The 23,397-nt window shown below is 46.0% G+C and overlaps 1 protein-coding gene across 3 annotated transcripts in view; it reads left to right on the top strand.

Moving 5' to 3' along the window:
• Nucleotides 1–23,397, top strand: part of SMOC1 (SPARC related modular calcium binding 1) — a 153,385-nt gene that overhangs the window by 102,384 nt on the left and 27,604 nt on the right. For 2 of the 3 annotated variants that reach the window (XM_079127111.1, XM_079127110.1), the window contains exons 6-7: nt 12,938–13,027; nt 14,982–15,062. In XM_079127111.1, the coding sequence (XP_078983237.1) occupies nt 12,938–13,027; nt 14,982–15,062 (171 nt within the window). The remainder of the gene's footprint in view (nt 1–12,937; nt 13,028–14,981; nt 15,063–23,397) is intronic. The other variant, XM_079127112.1, reaches the window with a different exon arrangement.

Genomic DNA, 23,397 nt, shown 5'->3' with positions numbered 1-23,397 from the left:
GAATTTCTGAGGCTGGCTTTGAACTTGTGATCCTCCTATCTCAGCCTCCTGAGTCACTTGGATTACAGGCATGCGCCACAGGGCCTGACTGTGCTCCAGGGCTTCCATAGAAAGCTGAAGGCTTTCATTTTTCTTTACCTAGAACAACACTAAAGAGCAAATGAAAGGCTACCTTAAAAGGAGAGACTGTGGAAGACAGGGTAAAGCTTTATATTTTAGTGACTTTAATGGTAATTTTTCCTGTTTTTTTTTTTTTTTTTGTTATTATTTTTGTTTGTTTTAATTTTCACTAAGGGTCCTATGTATTCCTTTCTTGCTGGGTCCCAGAAGTTAGATAGCTGGTATTTGTCTGAATGCTGTTTAGTGGATCAGCCTGCATGAGGAGTAAGTACATGCTTACCACAATTTCCAGCATGGGAGACAGCTTGAGGCCTTTATTTTACTGCGACTGGCTTCTAGGACAGCACATGTGGAGAGCTGGTAGCAGCCTGGAAAGCAGGTATCCATTTCATTTCATGTGCAAGCACTGCAGAACTCCCATCTCTGCTGAATTTGAGGCTTCCACCTATACCTAGGCCTTGGGAATTACATGTTCACGGAGCCCATGTAGAGTTGGAACTGCTGAGTGAGTACGAAGCTCACAGGCTTGTCCTACACACGCAGTGCTAGGCCCTGGGCCCTGGGATGGGAAGAAAAAGCAAAGACATCCAGTCTGATGCAGAAGACAACAGTCCCGAGAATCTCCTGTCTGAAATGCAGATGCTTCAAGACATGGAAGTGGAATACGTAACCCAGTAGAATACGATGACCTGCTGGGAAACACATGCCCATGGCCCAGATGAGCTGCTCCTCTTCCTGACAGGCAGAATGAGACAGTGGGTGAAAAGAAGGGAGCAAGTGTCTTTCCAGGTCCTTCTCAGACAAGGGGAGACAGCCATGAGTGCCTGTGGTTCCCGCCCAGGTAGGGGAAGGTGGGGAGAAGGGCAGGGAGTCTCTTTTCCAGGTCTGCAAAGATCTGAAATCACCAGCGCGGTCAATGATCTGTGTCTACAGGGGCTGGAAACAGGAGCTGCCTTCAGTTTTGCTTTTTTGCCACTGAAATCTTCAGGAGCATCACCTGTGTCTCTAGGCCCAAGGTCCTTGTAGTAGGAGAAAATTGGCAACCATGCAAAACTGACCACCCGGGTTTTCCCTTCCAAAGGGACTTGAATGTGTGATGCTGAATAAAGCCCAAATACCAAGAAAGGTCACCCAGACCTTTTATTCTTAAACCAGACAGAGAAGTGCTTTCCAGGTCGATGTGGCTTTGCGCCCTGTGGGTAACAATGAGACAGAACTGTGGTCATCCTGGAACTCACTGAGCCAGCTGGAAGAGGGCAGGTGGGTTGGGGAGGACATTTATAGCACCCTTCGTTCCATCTTGGCTGTAGGGACAGGGCCAAAGGAGGCCAGAGGAGCCCGATTCCTCTAGGGTGGTGCAGGGAACAGGGCAGAACCTGCAGCCTCCTCTCGGGGGGAACAAGTGCTGTCTGCTCCCAGCTCTTTACTCCCCTGTTCTGGATGGGGTACTTCCTCCTGGGTGGTTCTGCAGAGGTTTCTTCCATGGGGCCAAGGTCAGGATGAGGCCCTGGCAGGAGATGCTAGGGCTCCCTCTCCCCTGGAGACTTGAATTTTGCCCAGTGATCTCTCGTTCCATCTCTTTGGAGAATCCAGTTAGGCACTAAATCCTCTTTTCTTTGTCTTCCTTGGGCAGTGCTGCGAAGGGCAGATTTGGGCCACCTGTAGGAAGGACCACCTGAAGCCACACCTGTCCAGGAAGCCTGAGTTTGAATGGGGACAGGGTATGAGAGGGCATTCGTAATATCCTGTATCGACCTGCCAAGGTTCCTCTTTCAGAGACCACTTACGAATGGAATGTGCTCTGCAGAGCAGCAGGTGGGAAGACACAAAGGCCCCTTGTCTGAGCTCATGCCCACACGTGGCTTCCCCTAGAAGGCATCTCCCCAGAGCTGGAGCTCACAGCCTGAGGCTGCCACTTAAAAGATGCTGGCCTGGGGACCCTTGAGCCGGGTGAGGGGTATGGTCAGAAAGGAGGTGAGGCCCAAGGTCTGCAGGTGTGCGGGGTGAGGGGCCGCAGGGCGAGGACGGAACCAGGCTTCTCTCTCCCTCCCCTCTTGGCTTTTTGAATCTGCCCCACTGACAGGGCTGGGAGGGATCGGTTCTCTCTGCCTGGAAGGAATGAAAAGATGTATTGTGTGACCACGGAGAGTCTGGTTGCCAGCCAGGAATTAGTCCTGTGAAGGAGAGGAGGAGAAAGGCAAGGAGCCGGGGGAGGAGGCCGGGAGAGATAGCAGAGGAGAGGAGGCGGGAAGCCAGGCGGTAGCAGGTCACAGCGTTTGGCCCCGGGCTGGGAGGCCGGGGTTGCTGTGGTCCACAGGTGTGGGGCCCCAGGGAAGAAGTGGGGGAAGGAGGGGGGCCCTGTTATCTTCCGCAGCCAGATGCACGTGCTCCAGGAGGGGAGGAGGGTCACAACTTCAGACTATTTACTTAATCCCTTGGAATGTCCTTTCCGCGCTCTGTTCTTTGGGCCCCTGTGTTTAACGGACTCCTTTATGGGCACATGTGTGGTAATTAACACGTGCAGTGTAGGTCCTGGGCCATGTGTTTGAGTTTCAAATATCCATTGATCTGGGGCGATCCCATCCTGGCCGCCCCCTCCCCTTCTTCTCTTCTGGTCCTGGCCCTTGAAGAGAGATGGTGGGGGGCGGGGTGCACACGTGCATGCACATGTGTTTTATTGATGCGACAGTATCTGAAGAGAGGAAGAAGACCCCACACAGCCCCTTTAGCTCTGGAAATCTGCTGCCAAAACAGCTTAGAGACAGATGAATTTGGGGTTTTCACTGAAGTAGTCAAAGGAGGGCGACTGAAAGCAGACAGTCACGAGGTCATCGGCTTGTCCCCTTGGCTCTACCTGGCTCTGCCAAGGCCTGTGGATTTCCCTCAAGTATCTCTTTTTGGGGTCTTGAAGCCGATGACTGGGGGGTGACCTTCCAGGACCTAGGCCTGGTCCTCACGTCTTGTGAGGAGCCAGGGGAGAAGTCCTCAGCCTCCCAGGGTTTGATGGATGGCAAAGAATGACAAATGAGAGGACCTGGCAGTGCACTGGTCAGATGCTTTCTGGCAGTTCTCAGGGAGCTGTTTCCTCCGAGTGCTCAGAATCTCCGGGCCCTGGGGCTGATGCTGTGATAAATGGCAAGTGAAAGTTTAGGGTCATCGGGAGTTTTCTGCCATTTGTTTATTTCCTCTAAGAGGTCTGGGAGTCTGTTGTTTCAGGGAAGTGAGAGAAAAATAAAAAAAAAAAATTAACAAACTGTTCAGAGTCTCCTGCATGGGCTTCTGTATTTGTCAAGACAGTCTCAGGGAAGGGCAGAACTTCCAAAGGCCAACCATCTTTACCCACCGACCCACCATCACCACTGGCTGCTCTGTAGAATGTGCTCCAAGTAAGGAGGGAGTCACATTTCTTCCCCAAGGTCTCTGTTTTTAGAGTCTTGTCTACAGATTGGTGCCAATTTGGAGACCTTGTCCCTCAAGTGATGGATCAGGTGGTGCTGAGGGGCACACTTAGGGCAGGGGTGGTGATGGCAGGCGTTCCAGATGAAGGGGCCCGGTGGCTCCAGCCTCACCCTCACAGGGTTAGCACGCCCGAAGGAGGTGTGCTTCAGTGCCCCAGACCTGGCCAATGTGTGCCAGGCTGACTGGAGGGACGTTCCACACGTGGAATGCCACTGTCCACGTGACTTTAGCTTCTTCCCAGCTCTCTCTCTTTTTTTCCTCTTTCCCTAGCACAGGGGGAGGCTGGATCAGCAGCCGATGACCTGCCAGCCCCAGCTGGACTCGAGTAGAGAGGGGCATCTGCTGGGCTCTGCTTATGACGCTTTGCCTTTGGGAGAAGCATTTGCTCTGACGTGGTGCCTGCTGGACAGAGCTGTGCCTAAGCGGCTCCAAGGCCACAGGAGGCAGCTCTTGGGCTCTCTGTGTACATGTTGCTGGTTCTTTCTCCTGCTCTGAACCACCGCAATCAAGCCTGGCAGAGCTGTGTTCCAGCTTTGCCACTGTGGTGTCAAGAGGGGCGTGTGTGAGTGTGCGTGGATGCTTGTGTGAGTGTGAAGGCTCCCTTCCCACAGTTAACAGCTCCTCCACCTTGGCTCCCTCCCCAGTCCCCTGCTCCTCACCTTTCCCCTTATACCAGGGCTCTGAAGCAGAGTTTATGTGTAAAGAGTATGAGACTAAGGGTTCGAATCCCTGCCAAATCCCCATCTCCGGGGATTGGAAAGGAAATGGGATTTAGAGATGTGGAAAGGCCTCCTAGTCGTAGACTTCCTTGAGTCCCTGTTGGTATTAGCCACCACTGGTGTTTTACACTTGGTTTTTTTATTCGATAGATATTTATTCAGAACTAAGTGCCATGCTTCTCTTGTAGTCACTGAGGATCCAGCAGTAAGTAAAGATGATAAGAGCCCTGGCCTCACCTGGTGGCATTCACATTTTGATGGTCCTCTGCCATTTATTACGAGGTTCTCTTCAGGTGGATGTGAAGCCTCCCCGGGGAACAGCAGTCTTCTGGATGCTGGCAAGTTGTCACTTCTGCAGGGAAGCCAGGTGGCCCCTCCAGACAGCCCCAGCCGATAGCCTGTGTTGCCAAGGCCTCCAAACAAAGACCCTTGGAGGGCTTCCTGGGGTGACTGTGATGGGCTGCCAATCTGGTTGGTGCTTTCATGGAGCCTCTGAAGCCCAGGCGTGAGGGCTCAGGACTCGTCAGGCCAATGAGACTGTGCTTTTGGGCTTACTGTTCCTTACCTGAGTTCAGGTCCAGCTGTGGCGCAGCAACTTAGAGGCAGCCAGGGAAGCGGGCACAAGGGGAGGCAGACCTTTGGTTACTTCTGACCCCATATGTTCAGCTTTGAGGGCCATGAAGCTCCTGTGGTGACATCTGAAAAATTGCCACTCTCAGGTCCTGTTGTACCAAATCTGTGCCTGCAGAAAGGAAAATGTGAGATGCAGGACTGCTTATTCCCAAATTTCTGTGGAAAGGCAATGGAACTTGAATAGCTAAAATCGATTTTAAATAGAAAAATCAAATGAAAGAAATGATTGTGTCTGATTTTAAGACTTATAAAGCTGCAGCAATAAAGATAGTGTGGTATTAGAGGAAGGTCTGACACACAAGTCAATGGGGAACAGAAACCCAGACGCAGACCCACCTGCACCAGCATGGCGAAGGGGTTTTTGACAAGATGCAAAAGTAATTCAGTGGAGGAAAGACAGGTCTTTCAGACCACTGATTCTATATCCCCTACGTATCAATAAGCCGAATAGACACAACCAATGAAGAAACCCCCATACCTTCAACCCAAACCTCACACCCTATGTGAAAATTAATTCAAAATGGATCATAAATTTAAATATAAAATGTAAAGCTATTACATCTTTTAGAAGAAAATATAGGAGCAAATCTTTACCACCAAATACATGGTCCATAGTACATATGTAATAAATAAATGAATAAATAAATAAAATAGCCTACAGAAATTCTGTTGAGAATGGAAAAACTACAGATTGGGAGAAAATATTTACAAACCATTTATCTGACATAGGACTTGTATCTGGAATATATAAAGAACACTCAAAACACAATGGTAAAAACTGTTCAATTAAAAAAATGGGCAAATTTGTGAATATACATTTCACCCAATATGCAGAAGGCAAATAAGCGCACAAAAAGAGGTTCAACATCATTAACCACAGGAAATGCAAATGAGGACCATAGTAAGATACCACTGTTTAAAGAGCTTAAGAAAAATACAAAAAAAGTTTCAATCCCAAATGCTGGTGAGACTGTAGAGAAACTGGATCTCTCACATGTTGCTGATCAGACTGTAAATGACACAGGCACTCTGGAAAATACTTTGAAAGTTTCTTTAAAAAATAAATTGTACATTTAACCATAATCCAGCTATTGTCCTCCTAAACTTTTTTTTAAAGACATATAAAGACTTAATATCCACACAAAGAGCCTGTACAAGAATGAGTAGCAGCTTCATCGATAGTACTTCAAATAGAAACAACCCAAATGTATTTCAGTAGGTGGAACAAACTGGTAGGTACGCCCAAGCTATGGACAAACACTCAGCAATAAAAAGGCACAAGCTATTGATACATACATGACAACTTGGAGGACACCAAAGGGCATTATGCAGAGTGAAAAAAAGCCAATTTCGAAAAGTCACAAGCTGTAAGATTCCATTTAGCCAACATTCTAGAAATGACACGATTAGAGAGAAGGAGAACTGAAGCATGGTCTCCAGGTGTGGGGGGTAGGGCAGAGAGGGAGAGTGTGACTACACCGAGGTAGCACATGGAGGATCTTTGTGGCGATGGGGTAGTTCTGTATTGGCTCTGGCGGTGGCGACACAAATCCACACGCAGATAAAACCATACAGAACTGCACGCATGCACAAGTGAGTGTATACAGAGCTGGTAGAAGCTGAATAAGGTCTGTAGATTGACCAGTGTTATTTCCTGGTGTTGATTGTATCTTGTAATTGTGTTACCTATGTAATTGTGGTCATCCCCCAGTATCCTTGGGGGATTTATTCCAGAACACCCCCATCCAGTGGATAGATACTAAACTCCATAGATGTTGAAGTCCCTTATATAAAATGGCATAGTATTTGTATACATTTAGGCACATTTTCCATGTACTTTAAATCATCTCGAGATTATTTACATCTAACATAATATAAATGCTATTAAGTAGTCATCCTACTGTATTTTAAAATTTTTTTTATTTTTACAGACTGCATTTTGAGTCACTGTACACAAATGGGGTACATCTTTTCTGTGATTTTTGTATTTGTATTTTTTTTTTTCATTGTGACTTTTTTTCTGAATATTTTTGATACACGGTTGGTTGAATCTGAGGATGCCGAACCCTGGAATTCAGAAGGCCATCTGTGTAGGTTACCTATATAATGGCATCACCTATAAAGATGCTACATTGGTGGAAAGTGGGTACATAGGACCTCTCAGTATTATTTTTAGAACTTCCTTTGGAATCTGTAATCATCTCAAAATAAAAAGTTAAAGTTAGCGCAGTCTTCTATATGAATCAGCCCTCCCCTGACTTGTGTGGCTGGCGCCTCCTGCTCCTCTTTCTTTCCCATCTTTGGTCACCTTCTCCGCCAGCCTCATGGTTTTGCTCTTGTTTGGGGAAATGCAGGGCTTGAGAACACGGGGAACTGGTCATAGAAACCCAGCTCGTTTTCACCCTGGGGAGGAAGCAGACAGGTGGGTGAGCTGAATGTAAAGCATGGACCCTTGCTTTACAGAGGCCTGGAAGTGCCCAGATAAATTTTGCTTTTGTGAGTCAGCCTGGGGACAGCTCATAGTCCATTTCTGAGCCTTGTTGGTTAGGGGACATGTATCTCGGGAAATGCCAAGGCTGTCTAATATTCCTCTTCCTCATTGTATGATTTGGGCCAGCTTCTTAAGGGAGTTGCCAATAGATATAGTTGTTTCCCTACAATGCCCAGAATAAGTCATCTTGACTTCTACACTGGGCCCGAGTTATATGCCGAGGAGGATGGTGGCTCTGGCAATAATGTGGTCCCCCCAAAAGCATGAACCTTCTCGCTCTTCTACCAGGCTGAAGTTTATCTCCATGTCTATTTAAAACACAGACAATGGCAGCCTAAAAGAATAAGAGGGAGGTAGTCCCCAGTGATGGACATGATTTGGGAAGAGCCCAAGACCCATATGACACTTGGGATTGTTGAGGGACCTTCCATATCTCAGGATGGGGGTGGTTAAGTTTCTTTTTTTTCCCCTCATTCCCCAAAGCTCTTCAGTCTCAGAGACCCCAAGAGATGCCATTAATACAGATTCCTCTTCTGGCCCCTTTGACACACTTGCTTTTGAAGGACCTGGAAGAGAAAGCTCTTTGTATGTGGCCAGAATAAACTCATTGTACACCCAAACAATTAACTGCTCAATGGACTTGCCAGCCCCTTGAAAGGGCCAGCCCTGCTTCCCTGGACCTCTTGGGCTCTATTCAGGGCCTTAAGCACACCAATGTTTTTGGGGTTTTGTTTTGTTTTGTTTGTTATTCTGAAAAGTCTTTCCTTGAGAATAGTCAGAGGGATGGACATTGTCCTCAGCCCAGCATTCAACTCCCCTCGCCAGCGAATGTCAATCAGGAATCAAAAAGCCAAACAGAGGAGGCTTTGAACGGTGTCATGGGGGTTGAAGTGACTTCCAGCTGTCTGTGCGTGGGCCAGACCTTCTTGCAGGGCACAGAATTGTGCTGTCACAAGCCCCTGTCTGTATAGACCCCCAGAGCCTGTGTAGGGGCGGCGACTTTCTGGGGCTGCACCTGCAAGGACAAGTCATGGCTGGGGGTTGGGGAACCTTGGAAGGCCAAATGCTGAGGCTCTGTGCCCGGCAGTTTCCAAAGCTGTTGGTGGCCTCGGGGGCCTTGAACAAATCACTCACTTGCCTTGAGACTCGGTTCTCTTTTTATCTGCCCGGTGACTTCGTCCTTCTTGGCTGGCAGTGCAAAATGATGACCTTTGAGTTGCCCTTTTTCCCTTGTTCTATCTTCTTGCCTTGCTTGTGGAAGAATATTAGGGTATTAAGGAGAAAGAAAGTCCTATTACTTGAGGTCCAAAGATTCACTGAGAATCAGCATCAGGCATGAAATCATCACGTGTATATATGTAAACTGAGATTCAGATATTTTTCTTTAAAATATATGGAAGGGTCTCTCTCAGAATTAAGGATTGCGCAAATGATCTAGTTGTTGATGCCTGATGATTTATCTGTGATCACTTTGCCACTCCCTTCCTTTTGTTTTAACAGCTTCATTGAAATATGATTTATATATCAACAAATTCACCCATTGTAAGTGTATAGTCCAGTGAATTTAGTACTGTGCACCCATCAACAGAGAACATTTCCATTGCCTCAGAAAGAAACCTTGAGCTTATTTACTGTTATACCCTATTTCTACCCCCCATGCCTTACCCCCCAGGTTTTCTGTCTCTACGGATTAAGCTTTATGAGACATTCCATATAAATGTAATTATATAATATGTTGTATTTCCTTCTACTTCTTATAATTTTTTAAGGTTTTTTCATCTGTACTCTCACATGTTATTAGTGTATATTCCTTTTCACTGCTCAATAATATTCCAGTATATGGATATACCACCATTTAGTCACCAGTTGACAGAGAGATGAATAATATTCCAGTATATGGATATACCAGCATTTAGTCACCAGTTGACAGAGAGATGAATTGTTTCAAATTTGAGGCTATTATGAGTAATGCTGCTATGAATATTTGTGTATATGCCTTTGTGAGGACATATATATATATATATATATATATATATTTATTTATTTATTTATTTCTCTTCAATAGAGTCCTAGGGGAGGAATTTTAGAGTGTTGAATGCTAAGTTTATGTTTAGTTTCTAAAAGAAGTTACCAAATTCTTTTCCAAAATGGCTGCCCAATTGTACATTCCTACCAGCCACGAAGAGTTCTATTTTCCCATATCCTTGTCACCACTTGATATTGTCTTTTCTATTTTAGCCAATCTAGTGGGTATTTAGTGGTCTCTCACTGTGGTTTTAATCGCACCTTCCTAATGACTAATGATGTTGACATCTCTTCATGCATTTGTTAACCATCCATATATCTTTGGTGAAATGTCTATTAAAACTACTTTGCTCATTTAAAAAATAAGACCATCATCTTCCTGAGTTGTAAAGTTTATTTTATTTTTTTAGTTGTCCATGGACCTTTATTTTTATTTATTTATATATGGTGCTGAGATTGAACCCAGTGCCTCACACATGCTAGGTAAGCCCTCTACCACTGAGCCACAACCCCAGCCCTGCAAAGTTTATTTGATTAAAAAAGTTTGATGGGAATTTAATTTCATAAATCCCTTTTTTTAAATAAGCAGTTAAATAAAGTGCTTGGCATTCATGGGATTATCTCCCCGCTTTAGTAGGCCTTTAAAGTCTTCTCCCCCTACAGAGTGTTCTGAGGCTTGGTCACCAGGCACCCTTCGCTTCTGAAGAGGATATTGCTGCGCAGGAGAGTAAAGTCAGGGCTTCAGGTCAGTCAACACAGTGGATGTGCAGTGGGGACCAGGAGGCCAGGAGCTCATGTCCAATCCTTACACTCTCCCCAGGGTCCGCTCTGGGGCCTGGTGCTGCTCCAAGGCTTGCCTGGAAACAGAACTGCTGTGGAACTTGGCCCAGGCCTGGAAGCCGTGTTGGGTCGTTGGGTCGAAGAGGTGTGCTCATTTGCTCGACAGAAGCCAGGTGCCCAGGTGCCCGGAGGTGATGGCTGGAGGGTCCTGTTGGCCTTGGCTTGGCTTCCTGGCTCCGGGCACGCAGGATCCCACAGGTGGCTCCTGGCCGCAGGGCACCTTGCCTTTTCCCACTTCATAAAGATTTCCATCTAGGGCCTCCCCTGTGGCAGAGCAGCTGTATCTCTCCACCTTCGGTGACCTTATTCTGCAGGGAAATTCGCTCCCTGCCTGTGACTGTGACTGCATGCTCTGTGGGTTTCGGTGCTGCGTCTGGGCAGTCCGCGGGAGTCCTCCACCTGCAGGAGTGCAGCTCCTCCTGGGAAGCCCTCCTTGCTCTCTGGTGCACGGATCCTCTTTGCTGATGTCTGAACCCACGGGCAGTCCCTGACTCCTGTCTGGGGGAGAAGGCAGGATGTTTTCAGTTACTTTCCTCCAGAGAGAGAGAGAGAGAATTCTTGTAATGTGAGATGGTTTTAGCATCTATGTTAAATATTAAAATATTGCACAGGTCATCCTGCACTTGGGTTCTTGGCATTGTCCCTCTTTGGAGGTTTGATCTCTTACTTCCCTTTGATAGCCTGTGAGACTCCTAAAGCGAAGCTGCTCTTTGAGAACGGGCTGAGCATACTGTGCCCGGCTATTTACACTGTGAACTCTACATCCGGCAAGAGCAACCAAATGTGCATTGCAGCTGCAAAAAGACTCCATTCAGTGGCTCGTTGAATTCAATGGAAAGAGGTGTTAATAGAGTCAGGGGAAGTGATGCTATTAAAGAAAATGACATTGTGTGGCTCTGTTCTGTGTTTATTCTCCCTCAATGACTTCCAGATCAAGCTCTCACAGTTTGGCATCAAAAAATGCCTGTTTGGGATCCAGTTGGAGGCAGATACACTGTGCAGTGTGGTTACTCCTCCCTTCCTGCTACATCTCATTCCTTGGGTTGATTGTCAGTTCAGGATTCCTTTGGCCCCCTGAGAGTTGGGTCCTGATGTCAGCACCTGGGAATAATAGCAGGGTCAGGTGTCACACAGCTGTCAAGCTGTTGGCCTGGGCTTCAGCAAGGGTGTGGATCTCTGTAACTCTCAAGTCTTAAGATTCCAAGGGTGGGGTGTTGACACAGGAAAGAGATCAGGACTCTGTATTCTTACTCCCTCCCCTGATAAGATGCAGGGAAGTTGGCCAGAGGTATCGAGAACTCCAAACGGTAGAGAGCTGCTATTATTGATGATCTGACTGGCGTCTCACAGACTATCTGAGAAAAAAACTTGTATTCTCCATAAATAGTTAATGTTCAGAGAATATCGTGTTCCATTCTACAAGACCTCTGGGGGGTCTTGGGAGGAGAAGAACAATGTAATCATCAAACCGTTGGAGACAATAGTGTTCAACCTTCCTCCTCCCACTGAGGGAGAAAACAAAGAGAAATCTCTAAACTATGTATTCTCAAGATGGGGGAAGATACCTGTTCTCATCCTTCACTGAGGGGATGAAATTGTTTTGGGGGGTGATGAAAAAAATTATTCTTATTGCATATAAAGCACAAATATGCATATACAGAGTATGCAAATAGATATATACTTTGAGTTATTAAAATTTCAAGGAGGTGCTTAGGGAAAAAAAAGTCTAAAAATGCTTCTGAAATGGTCAATAATGAGAAAGAAGTTGAACAACACTTCTCCAAGCTAAAGGTTTTGAGGCCTTGATGAGAGTAACAGAGTCCTGGAGGGTAAATAAACAAAGTCTGCACAAAGTCCCAACTGCAGAAGTTCTTGCTCTGCACAAAGAGCTGCCAACTCGGGATGATAAGCATTAGGACTTTGCTACTGGGAGCTCGCGGCTTCCCTCGTTGATGTTAGAGATTTAAAGCAAGACCAGCGTGATCTCTGCAGCTTCATAGGTTGTCTCCCATTTTGTGTGCCCCACCTCCTACTGGGAATCACAGCACAAGCTGTTTCATAGCTGAAAATGTTCCAGGGATTCCTGATTCTCTTTAATTTAGCCTGCAGGAGAAAGTGATCCTACCTTCTCATCATTTTTAGGCAAGGATGGAGAAAATGGCTAGAAGTTTGGAAAAGAATAGCACCTGGGTCTCGTGTTTTCCTTAAGCTTTTCAATCGGGGCCACTAGCAAAAAGGTTCTGAGCTGATACCTTCCCGAGAGGGCAGGAACAGAACTAAGCACACCAGAATCTGGCGGCAAAAGGGCTGCACACCCTAACATGTCAGGTTAAAGCCCAGGTTACTGGGGGAAAGCCTCCTGCTGGCGCTCCAGTGGGGAAGCACAATGGTGGCTCAGATTTATGAGAAAGGGTTCTCCAAAGCCACGAGTCCACTTATGCATTCCCTGGGACGGTGAGCACACACCCAGCTGGTGTTACTGTTGTGTGTGTGTGTGTCTCTCTCTCTCTGGTTCTCCTTTCTTTCTCCATCTTTTCTTCTTTCTTTTCTTTTTCTTTGATCTCTTCACCGGGACTTGGCCGGGCCATGTACAAACCCCAACCATTCAACAGTGCTGGAGAGTAGATAGTATTTACCTCAATAATGGTAGTTTCTTTTCGCTTCTTTTTAACCCTCAATTCAGATGATGGGTCTAAGCCAACACCCACGATGGAGACCCAGCCCGTGTTCGATGGAGATGGTAAGCCCTCCTCCCATTATCTTCACCCCTCGTTCTCCCACACGTTTTTCAGATTTGGGAAAGGTCCTAACCTTCGATGTTTGTTTAAGCTTCATTATTATTATTTTCTTTTTTAATTTTAATTTTTCCCAATGTAAGCAGATCCTCCTAAGAACTGGTAACACTCTCTCCTTCTGGAAAGGCCCTCTGTTTTCCCCAGGCTTCCTGCCTGTCTCTTGATGTCCAACAAAAACACAGCCTGAGCTGCCAGGAGCCAGGAATCATCACTGAGAAAGTCATCCCGAGTCCCTCAGTGCTTGCTAGCTCTGTGCCTAGCCTGGTGCGGGGCCCCTGGGGGATGAGGTGTACGTGCCAATGTCACCTTTGCTCTTAAGATAGCTGCAATCACTTGAGAGCTTTTATGTGCTGAATTCCGTGGTCTCATTTTTATTGTAATGGACATTCATGAAAGAAAGTGGTCAGGGAAAAGCGTCTATGAAGAGATGAGACTTGAGATGAATCTTGCAAGCAGAGGGGAGGAATCGGGCAGGGGGACCAGCATGAACAAGGAGGCAGTGTGATGGGGACAGACAGTGAAGGAAGTGTCAGGAAACAGGCCGGTGAGTGGGGCTGGCTGGGCTGTATTATGTAGGGCCTTGAGAGTTGAGTCTACATATTTGGGACAGGAGGAGTTCTAGGTCAAGGGAAATAGTGACTGGTGACAAAATAGATGATGGAAGTCCTTGGAGGTGTGGGGAGTGGATAGAAGGGGTTCCGGGTGCAGAAGTCTGGCCTCCATTCCAGCTGAAGCTGTGCAGGGCCTACATTCTTTAGGTACCCTGGATTCTCATGGGCAGGAACAGGAAGTTTGGCACCGTGAATTCTCGAAATGATCTGATCACCAGGTTCGACTTTCAGAGCATTATACTGCAAACTTTTAGCAGCTCTCAGTCATGTGTGTCCAGACCTGGATTCTGAACTGGACAGTAGGACAAAGAATTTAAAAAGAAATCATGCCAGTGGTTGGCCAGGGATGTTGCTAGCACAGACTCAGCTCTGAGAAGGATTGAAAGGTGAGGCAGGGCTGGAGATTTAGCTTAGTTGGTAGAGTGCCTGCCTTGAAAGCACAAGGCCCTGGGTTCAATCCCTAGTACCGCCAAAAAACAAAAAAAGAAAGGCGGGTCATTCTTTGCAGCTGGTGGAACAGAGGTGGGCTCATGCCTAAAAATTCAAATGTCTCTGTGATTCACAAAGGTCCTTGGTCATTGGCAAGTCTGGGTCCTGAAGGACTAGATGGGAATGGAGATCATGTCACCTTGAGAGACGTCCCTAGCACCCGCACTGAAGATCTCATCCCTCCACAGAATGCTCAGGACCTCCTGGGGTTTCCATCCCTCTGTCCACTGGGTGACCAAGTCCTGAGAGCCTGAAGGCACCTAGGGGCACTTTGGAGAGGGGAGGCCCTCAGCCTCTGCTCAGGGAGACCATGGGAAAGGGGGTTGGAACACACGTGAGACCTTTTCCTTTTCCCCCTCTTAGAGCAAAAATCTCAGCAAACTGAATCTGCTGTGGCTAAGCTGTTTCCTCTAAAATGGTCTCTGTGGTTGGTTTGGCATTCATTTGTTGACTTATCCCCTTTCAATTTTCTCCCAGAGAAGCAGCTGAGAGGGACCATGTTCTTGGCCAGGACATGGCTTGGCCCATGTTCCTCACCTCCTGGGATAATATTTTCATTCCTGGATGGAGTGGCTTGGTGCCTCTGGGCTCTGACCACTCTACCTCCCAGCACAGGATGCCCTGGTTGGCTCTTGCAAGCTGGTGGGGAGAGGACCGTCTGTTGTAAGGAGGGGAGAGGGGGATATGTCATGAGGGAGAGAGCTGAAGTTTCCATGCCTTAGGCTTTTTAAAAAAGCTTTTTCTTTATCCAGATCCTCTCTCTCTTACATACACTCTTTTTTAAATTTTTATTTTCCAGAAATCACAGCTCCCACCCTCTGGATTAAGCACTTGGTAATCAAAGACTCCAAACTGAACAACACCAATATAAGAAATTCAGGTAAATCATCTTCCTTGGTTTATATACACACCCTGTCCATCCTTGGTTGCTTCTGGTTGCTCCATGCTTACCCACTGCATGGGTTTAGGTAAGTCATTTAGTTTGTTTGATCTTCAGTTTCTATAGATGTGAAGTTAGGAGGTAGGATGAGTTCATTCCCTAGAACTTTAATTTTCTTCAATTATCAACTCAGGGATCATATTTCATGAATAGCTAATCCTTTATCTAAAAATGGGTTTGACTGAATATCTTTATTTTAATTGACTTTCTATATGCCATGGAGAAATATTTGAAAGAAGACTGGGCATCAACAAGTTGGATTTCAAGCCTGGAGGAACTTGGTCTCTGTGTTTTTAAGGTTATAAAATCTATATATACTTAGGCCTTTCCTGGTCTGAGCTTTCGGGGGTCTTTGGAGTGGTCAGATTTTGGCACTGACTAAACCCTTTGTAGAAAGGTGATAATTTTCGAAAGGCAATAAGATTTGTAGGATTTATTTGTAGAGTTTATTTATCCAAAATAAAGACCAAAGTCAATACAGTTCATTTGCTATCAATAAAGACTAAATGTTCATCAACACAAAACAAACCAAATCTCTCTTTCAGCTTTAGCCTTCACTGTGATCACAAAATACTACTTTGCATAATTTATGTAAGTTGTTGATTTTAGCCATATCATCTTTTCTTATAGATGGAAAAGGACTGTGAACAAAAGGGAGAACCAGCAGGCAGAGCTTTATATGATCTCTGACAGACGAGTGGGCTGCCATTGGCCTCCTTAAGGTTTATCTGTGTGCCAGTTCTGTCCTCCAGGGGGCAGTGTGGGGGGCAAGAGCACAGGAGTGTTAGAGACCAAGAGCCGAATCCTTGAAGCACTAATTGATTTTCTCTTTGACTTGGACTGGTCGGTACCTCTCCACATGTCTGGTTCACTGTTTGATAAGAGTTGGAGGTGTGGGATGGATGGAGACTATGAATTCTGTTGGTCCATACTAGTGCAGTGGTTTGGAATCAGCGAACCTGGGTTTACATTCTAGCTCCAACACTTAGTGATTCCAACTCAAATAATCCCTCTGGGCTTCAGTTCTAATCTGTAGAATAGAATTATGATCTGTCCCTCCAAAGACTGATTTACTAAAGTAGTATTTGTATGGTATTTGATGTCTGACTGAATGATAAATAGTAAGTGCTTGAAAATTTGTAAGTATATATGTATTATGTTTGTAAGTATATGTATTAAATTGTAAGTATATATATATTATCATAATTATTGGTCGGACTAATGGGAATATTAATCATAGTTCTTACTGTGAGAATTCTCTAATCAGGGAATAAGGGATCACTGTTAACCCTAAGCAAAGCATTTATCAGACAGTCTTCTTCTAAGTGCCTTCTTCTACTTCCTCCTTACTGTCAGAAAAATGGACATGTCAAAGATAAGTAGATTTGGTGCTTATAGTACCTGGTGCTGAAAGGAACATTTGCAAATGGTCTCCCTAGTCCCGGAGACCCTGGAAGTCCTCAGTGCAAGTCCCCAGTAAGAGGATTCACTCTCATTCTGTGACCAAGTAGTAGACAGGAGGCTGAACTTTAAGAACCACACAGCACCTTTTCCCCGAAACACCCACATTTAGCAGTTGTTTTCATGAATTTCTTTTCTATCTACCAGTGGTTAATTTCTCTACCCTAGGTCATTCTCTTTATGAGCACAAGGACTTTATTGCCTGCGCATTCTATCTATTATAGAATCCAGCTCAGTACATTTCATTGTTTTAGGAATTTTATTGATAATGATGGAGATCATCATTATCAGTAGTTAGACTAGCACTGTCATAGTAGCTAATCTCATCAGGTCCTGTAGAACTTTCATTTGTTTCTCATCTGAGCCCATTTCACCATAACCCTATGAGACATGCATATTTATTGTCCCATCTTATATAAGAAGATTTGGAGGCTGAGAGAGAGGAAGTAACTTGTTCCGTCTCATAGCTAGTAAGTGGTTGGACTGTAGAAAGTAGTTATCTTTTGGACTAATATACCTTCTTCTTGAGCTGTATTCTCTGAAGAGATAAAGAGATGATGTCAAGTTCTGCTTTCCATCCTACTTTGCCTGTGTACTTCCTATCGGATGAGTCTAGGGTCATGTTGAGAAATGGTTTCAAAGAAGGTACAACTACCTTCTTTGTGTTGGAGTGACAGCCACTTTTATTTTTCCTGGTTAGTTCCACTTGTGAGTGTAAGATGAGTATATAGGACAGTTGTGGGAGATCTAGTGGTTCTCTGGGAGAGAATGAGACCAAGGATAATGATTAGGTATTGACATCTTAGCTGAGGATCTGTCAGTCTTTTTGATGTAATTATGTGTAAAAGATGTGGTTCCACAAAGGCATAGATGAGGGGTTGGCAAGAGGCATCTGATTGTTATTGCAAATAAAGTTTTATTAGAACACAGCCACTCTGACTTATTTGAGTGTTGTCTATGGCTGTTTTCATCTACAAGAGAAAGCCTAAGTAGCTGAGCCTGAGCCTGTAGGGCTTGTAAAACCTAAAATATTTACTATATGACTTTTCACAAAGAAAGTTTGCGGACCCCCCAGCATGTACGACTGACTGAATGGAGACGTTAGGGTGGCAGTGTGTGGATGGGGTTGTTTCACTCAGGTTTCTTGGCCCCTTTGTAGATCGAGCAGAAGCAGGGACTGTGGCTCCTGAGGCGTTTCCTGATGTACCCAGAGAAGCCTGCGTCAGCACAGGAACTCCTAAGGCTCTTCATCATCTTAGAAGAGCCATTTCCAAGCTTTACCATCCTGTTCTGGTGCAGGATGCTCTCACAAATGTGTTGCCAAGAAAGCATCCTGAGGTTTGGTTTTAGTAGGCAACAGCTAGGGAATCTTATACACTTATAACCACAGCCTGGGCTTTGGAATCATACAGACCTGCAGAGCTGGCTTCCAATGCTAGCTTCCCACGGAGAGACTTGGCGAGACTTGGTGAGCTTGGGAGCTCCCTGAGTCTTAGTTTCCTTATCTGTAAAAGAAAGTGCCTTACAATTTTTTTCAAAGATTCAACAACAGCCATATAATGCCTGGCACATAGTAGGTGCACCATAAGTGATTTTTTAAAAAAGATACAGAACAATGGCTACTCTGATGGAATACTTCTAGGTGTTGTGCTAGCCTCTTTTCACATGTTGTCACCATTCATTTTAATCTGTCAGACATACTTTGGTGATAACTCGTGTCTGTGCAGCTGACTCTGGTAAGGACTGAAAACTCAGGGTCAAACACCTGAGGCCATTTTCCATTAGACTTTAATGGAAGATTCTGGGGGCTGGCGAGCGTCAGCCACATGCTTAGGGAGGTCGGAGTAGGACTCTGTAAAGCTCCTCTGAATAAGAGCTCTTCTTCTAAGCCATTTCTCAGAGACAAAAGGACTATCCCGGTCTCTTTTACACCCCAAACATCCCTTTTCACACTTAGACCCTGTGACGCCAGGTTTGTTTTCTGGCCTGAAGACTGCTGATGTTGGAAGAGTTCCACCGGGCAGCTGAAGTTGTGTAATAACATGACACACATGCCTGCGGACGGGTCCAGTCTCCTGCTCACCTCCTGGAAATTTTGGTCCTTGTTTTTAAGGCTTTGTCATGTTTTGCTATTGTCAGTGCTGCCTCTGGGTCCTTGGCAGCTCCAGCAGTAAGAGATTTGCTCCTTGGTCCTCTCTTCCATTCTTACACCTCCAACCCCTCTCCTCCATTGCACCACAAATTCTTCTTGCATTCGGGAAGTTGACCCAGGCCAGCCAACATCCTGGAACTCCGAAGCAACCTCTCATAGATGCGTGTCAGCCTGAGCCACTGTGCTGCTGTTATAAGGAAATGTGAATTCCTGCTGAAGACTTTGTTTGTGTAATTGTTTTTGTTTTGTTTGTTTTTGTATCAAGAGTTAACTACCAAGGAATTTCTTAAAGTACTTAGAGGTGAAAATATTTTTAAGACCTCTTTAAAGAAGAGGGTGAAGAGATGAAATAAAAGACAAGTTAGGCTTCATCTAATTCTTCATCTCATATTTCAATATTTCTAATTTAACTGTATGCAGACACTGGAAATATTTTTATATCTAAATGGTTTATGTTTCTTTTTGGTTCCATATGACAAAATTCTGTGCTACCTTCTCCAGGATGGAACAGTCTCTCAGGAAATAGGGTCATGTGCCCCGTAGTGATACTCCCAAGCCCCATAGCTTGTTGCCCTCTGGTGGCGTCTCCATCTCTTTCTTTCCTTCCTCCTTGTTTTCTCTAATTATCTCTTTGATGATCTGATCATGGCCCTATGAACCTGGCCACATAAGTTAAATCCAAATGGACTGTGACTCTCCTCTCTCACCTCCTTAACCAACAAAGCTTCCTGCTGTACATCAGTGAATGAAGCAACTCAAGGTAACTCTACTCCTAGAGTCAGAGCCACTAACAGTGACACATGCTGGAAGTATATTTCTTATAAGCTTTGCTACGAAAATGACTGTTCCTGTCCTCTTCTACGAGAGTGTCTCTACCCAAGATGCTGTACATTTCACAGGTAAGCTGTGCCCAGCATCCCTGCCCTTACCTGCCAGGTTAAGAACATTGCTCTTCTGGACCTGCCTTGGGCCCATTGGCCACATTTTGGATTGCTCTTCCTTCTCCCAGGAAGTTCCTGCTGGGGTAGCTTCTATGATTGGGGCTTAGGGTCACTGAGGCAACAGTGTCTCCTGGCTGAATCCCCTACCCCACAAGCCTGCATTCTTGGCCTGCCTAGAAACCACGGGCTGACGTAATGACCTGAGGCCTGGAAAAATAAACAGCGCACAAGGAAACCAGCGGTAGCCGTTGTAAGCAAATATCCCACAGCCACCTGGAATCTCGCACATGACGTGATTGGAAGGAAGAATGAGTAATCCACTAACGTTAGCAGCCGGGACGGGCCTGGGCTGGTGTGCGTTTAAAATATCTATATAAAAACAAACCCTGGATATTTATTTCTATAACTGACCTTCTGGGCCTCTGTCTGTCTTTCTCATGCAGGTGCCTTGGTCAGTCGTGACCAATGGGGCTGAGCTAGGGCTGGGCCTGGGTGGTCGTCCCCATGGCAACAAAGGCTTCGTTCTTTCTCTAGTTGCCCCTTTGCCGAGAGGAGCTGTAATCATATGTGGGGGACCCAGAGAGCCTAGCCCATCAGTCCATTTTTACCTCATTTTAAAATTAGTTCCTTGACCACACATTGTCTACTTGGGACAAGGGTCTACTTGGGACAAGGGTGGTGGCTGTGTAATTCAGCCTTGAGGACTGGTTTGACCAGCAAAGTTTTGTTTCTGTAGGTGAGTTTATATGCTTTTGGGGGTTTGATAGCAAAACCACATTTTCTTTGCTAAAAAGCTGAAATCAGAGTTCCTGTCCAGGTATTGTAATTGGTTTATTCCACTTTGCTGGAAGTCTAGAATGTCTGGGCTTTCATTTGAAGCTCCTCGTTCTGTTTATTTGTAAATGACTTTGGGAGTAGGCAGGGTATAGTATAAATATACATGAACATTGGCATTTTGTGGGGTAAAGAGTGAAGTTATGATACTTAATTTTGACAAATTAAAATATATCTCTTCCATCTTTCCCCTTTATGCCTTCTCTTCCTTCCTTGCTTGCATTTTTTTTTTTTTTTTTTAACTCTTGTTCCTTGAGGTAGAGTCTGGCAGGTGGAGGTCAACAAAGTTACTGAGGAAAAACTAGAAAAGAAATAGAGCCTTCTATTTCTTAGTGCTTGTCATTGCAAAACTACTGTAAAGCTTTCCTTTTTTTTTGAGAGAGGGTCCTATTTGCCTGCTTCACAGCATGAGTCAATGAAGACAGAAGCTTCTCTAAAACTCGAGCAGATATGAGTCAGTGATACTTTGGGGGGGGGGATTAAGAAGAGAGATGCATGTGTGCTATATTGGGACAATCCATTCTGGAAGAAATATCCTCTGTAGAATTTATATCTCCCCTAACCCTTAGGAGCTCAGCGTCTGTCTGTCTGTGTGGGAAGGAGGCGGTCACCACCCCAGACCATGGTGAGCCATGCATGGCCATATTAGGTTCTGCAGAGGGAAACTGTTTAGATAGGCTGTCTGGTTTGTAATTTTCCCTTACACCTCCTCCCCATGACACTTCATCCCAACAACCTGCCCTATTTCCAGTGATACCTGCAAGCACCCCTGTGGGGAGGTGCTCTCTGCTGCATCAAGGATGTGGGATGGGAAGTGTTAGTGTTGCCTGAGACAACGGGGAGGTGTGGCTGGCAGGCCCCATCACAGGACTGTAGAAAGAGGTCTGAGGTACAGGGGAGAACTTGAATGTCCCCAGCAGTCTTGTCATGAACTTAGCCCCTTCCTAGAGCTTGGGTTCCATTGGGACTTGGGAAATTGGATCAGGCTCCTGAGCCATGGGCAAGTGCTGTTGAATGGTCGGATCATGGGCCATTAGAATGCATGGGGCCTGGGAGCTGTCTAGGAACACCATTTAATTTTCAGTGAGAAATCAGGAGCCCATGCTAGCTGAGGGCTTTGTCCAGAGTTCCCGGTCCATCAACAACTCTTCCGTGCCAAGGCCCCTGCTGGGATGAGGGTAAGGGAAGCAACATAAAGAGCACGTAAGGAAGGAGCCGTCAGGCAAAGGAAGCAGGTGACAGTGCAGTGCACCCACAGGAGGGGGGACTATTTTGTCACTGGCATTATTTTGAATTTCTGGCATAGTGTCACTAAAGAGTAGACTGACTCTTAGTGACGTGCATTTTTAGTTCACCTTTAGTGCCTGTACTGGGAGCAGACTGCGCCTATCCCCCTGCCTCCTGGGTCAGCACTGAAGTCCGTGGAGGAGACAGTCATGCTTTGGGATAGGTCGGAAAGATCACACTTACTCCATAGCACTGAGACACCACCACCTTCGGTCGGCTAATCACAGCTGACCATTTATCAGTGTACTCTGGTACTGAGTTAGATGCTTTACATACACAATTACATTTATTCGTTTTTTATTTTTTAATTTTACGTGGTGCGAGGGGTCAGACCTAGGGGCCTTGCACATGTGAAGCACATGCTTTGCTGTGGAGTTCCACCCCACAGACACATATATGACGACATCTAACCTTCACAGTGACCTTGTGAAACCTGTGCTAGGGTTGTCGTACTTTTATAGATAAGGAAACTGGGACTTTGAGAACTTAAACTGGCCAAGGTCACAGGGCTAACAAGTAGAAGAAGGTGGTCCCTTGACCCTGAAAGCTCCTGATATGACTGTCACCCTGCACTGCCTCTGTTCCAGCCCTGGTTGACTTTGATGGAATCTCCCAGGCGCCAGACCCTTGGGTGGAACGTGAAGGAGTAGGAGTGATAGGTACTTGCTTGCTACTGCTTTCAGCCATGCTGAGGAAGCCCAGGGATCTCTACCCTGAACTGCGGCTCCTGGAACATCTTCCCTCTGAATGCCCTGAGTTCCCTCTGACGTTTGGGAACAGCCATTGGCTGAGTTTTATACCATCCCCACTTCCCCATCTGGGCTGGGGCTGAAGATGACTTCTCTTGGCTGCCTGGCTCATCAGCATGGGTGCTTGGTCCAGAGGTCTGCTCCAAGGTCCCTCTGTAGCTTTTGATTGGATGTTGATGTTATCTTTGTCACGTCCTTTAGCTGCATACTCTGTGGAGAAAAGAGCTTTTTCATTTTAAAAAATGGTGCACATTTTCTTTCCGTTCTCTGCACTCCCAGCCCTGCCCCATGCACGCCTGAGCACAAGTCCAGGGACTGACTTTGCTCTGTTTGCCTGTGACTAGCTTCCTGCCCTTACGGCTCCTTCTCCTCTCTGTTCTGAAGGGAGCCCCGAGCAGTGGTTTTGTGGGCTCTCATCCTCTTCAGGGGTTGTGAGAACCTCTGGGTGACGCTGAGTCACGTGGATGTTGAGGTTTTGGAATTAGCTCAGGCCAAGTGGCATTCAGTGACATGGGTGATGGAAAGCCCATGGTAGAAGGGCAGGGCCAGCCCAGCAAATGGTGCTTGGAAAAATGATCCTCCAGGGGCCACTTAGCCCCTCCTGTGAAAAAATGCAAAGCCCACAAGTAAGAAAAATAACTTATTCACATAGTTGGCTTGAAACCATAGGTGCCAAAACCCCATGTGGCTAAATAAACAGAAAGGGCCTGCTTGGTGATGCACCGTAAATCACTCCCAAAGACTACTCACTCCAGCGGGGCCTCTCTCCCGAGCTCCGCATCCAGTCCTGCGCTGGTCCTTCCCGAGCAGCAGAGTCGATGCCTTAAAATCTGGTCCCACCTTTCCCTCCT

The sequence above is a fragment of the Sciurus vulgaris genome (assembly GCF_902686455.1).
Source record: "Sciurus vulgaris genome assembly, chromosome: 2".
Taxonomy (NCBI): Eukaryota; Metazoa; Chordata; class Mammalia; order Rodentia; family Sciuridae; genus Sciurus; species Sciurus vulgaris.
Note: the sequence above shows the minus strand (reverse complement) of the source record. Positions and strands in the feature narration are given on the sequence as shown.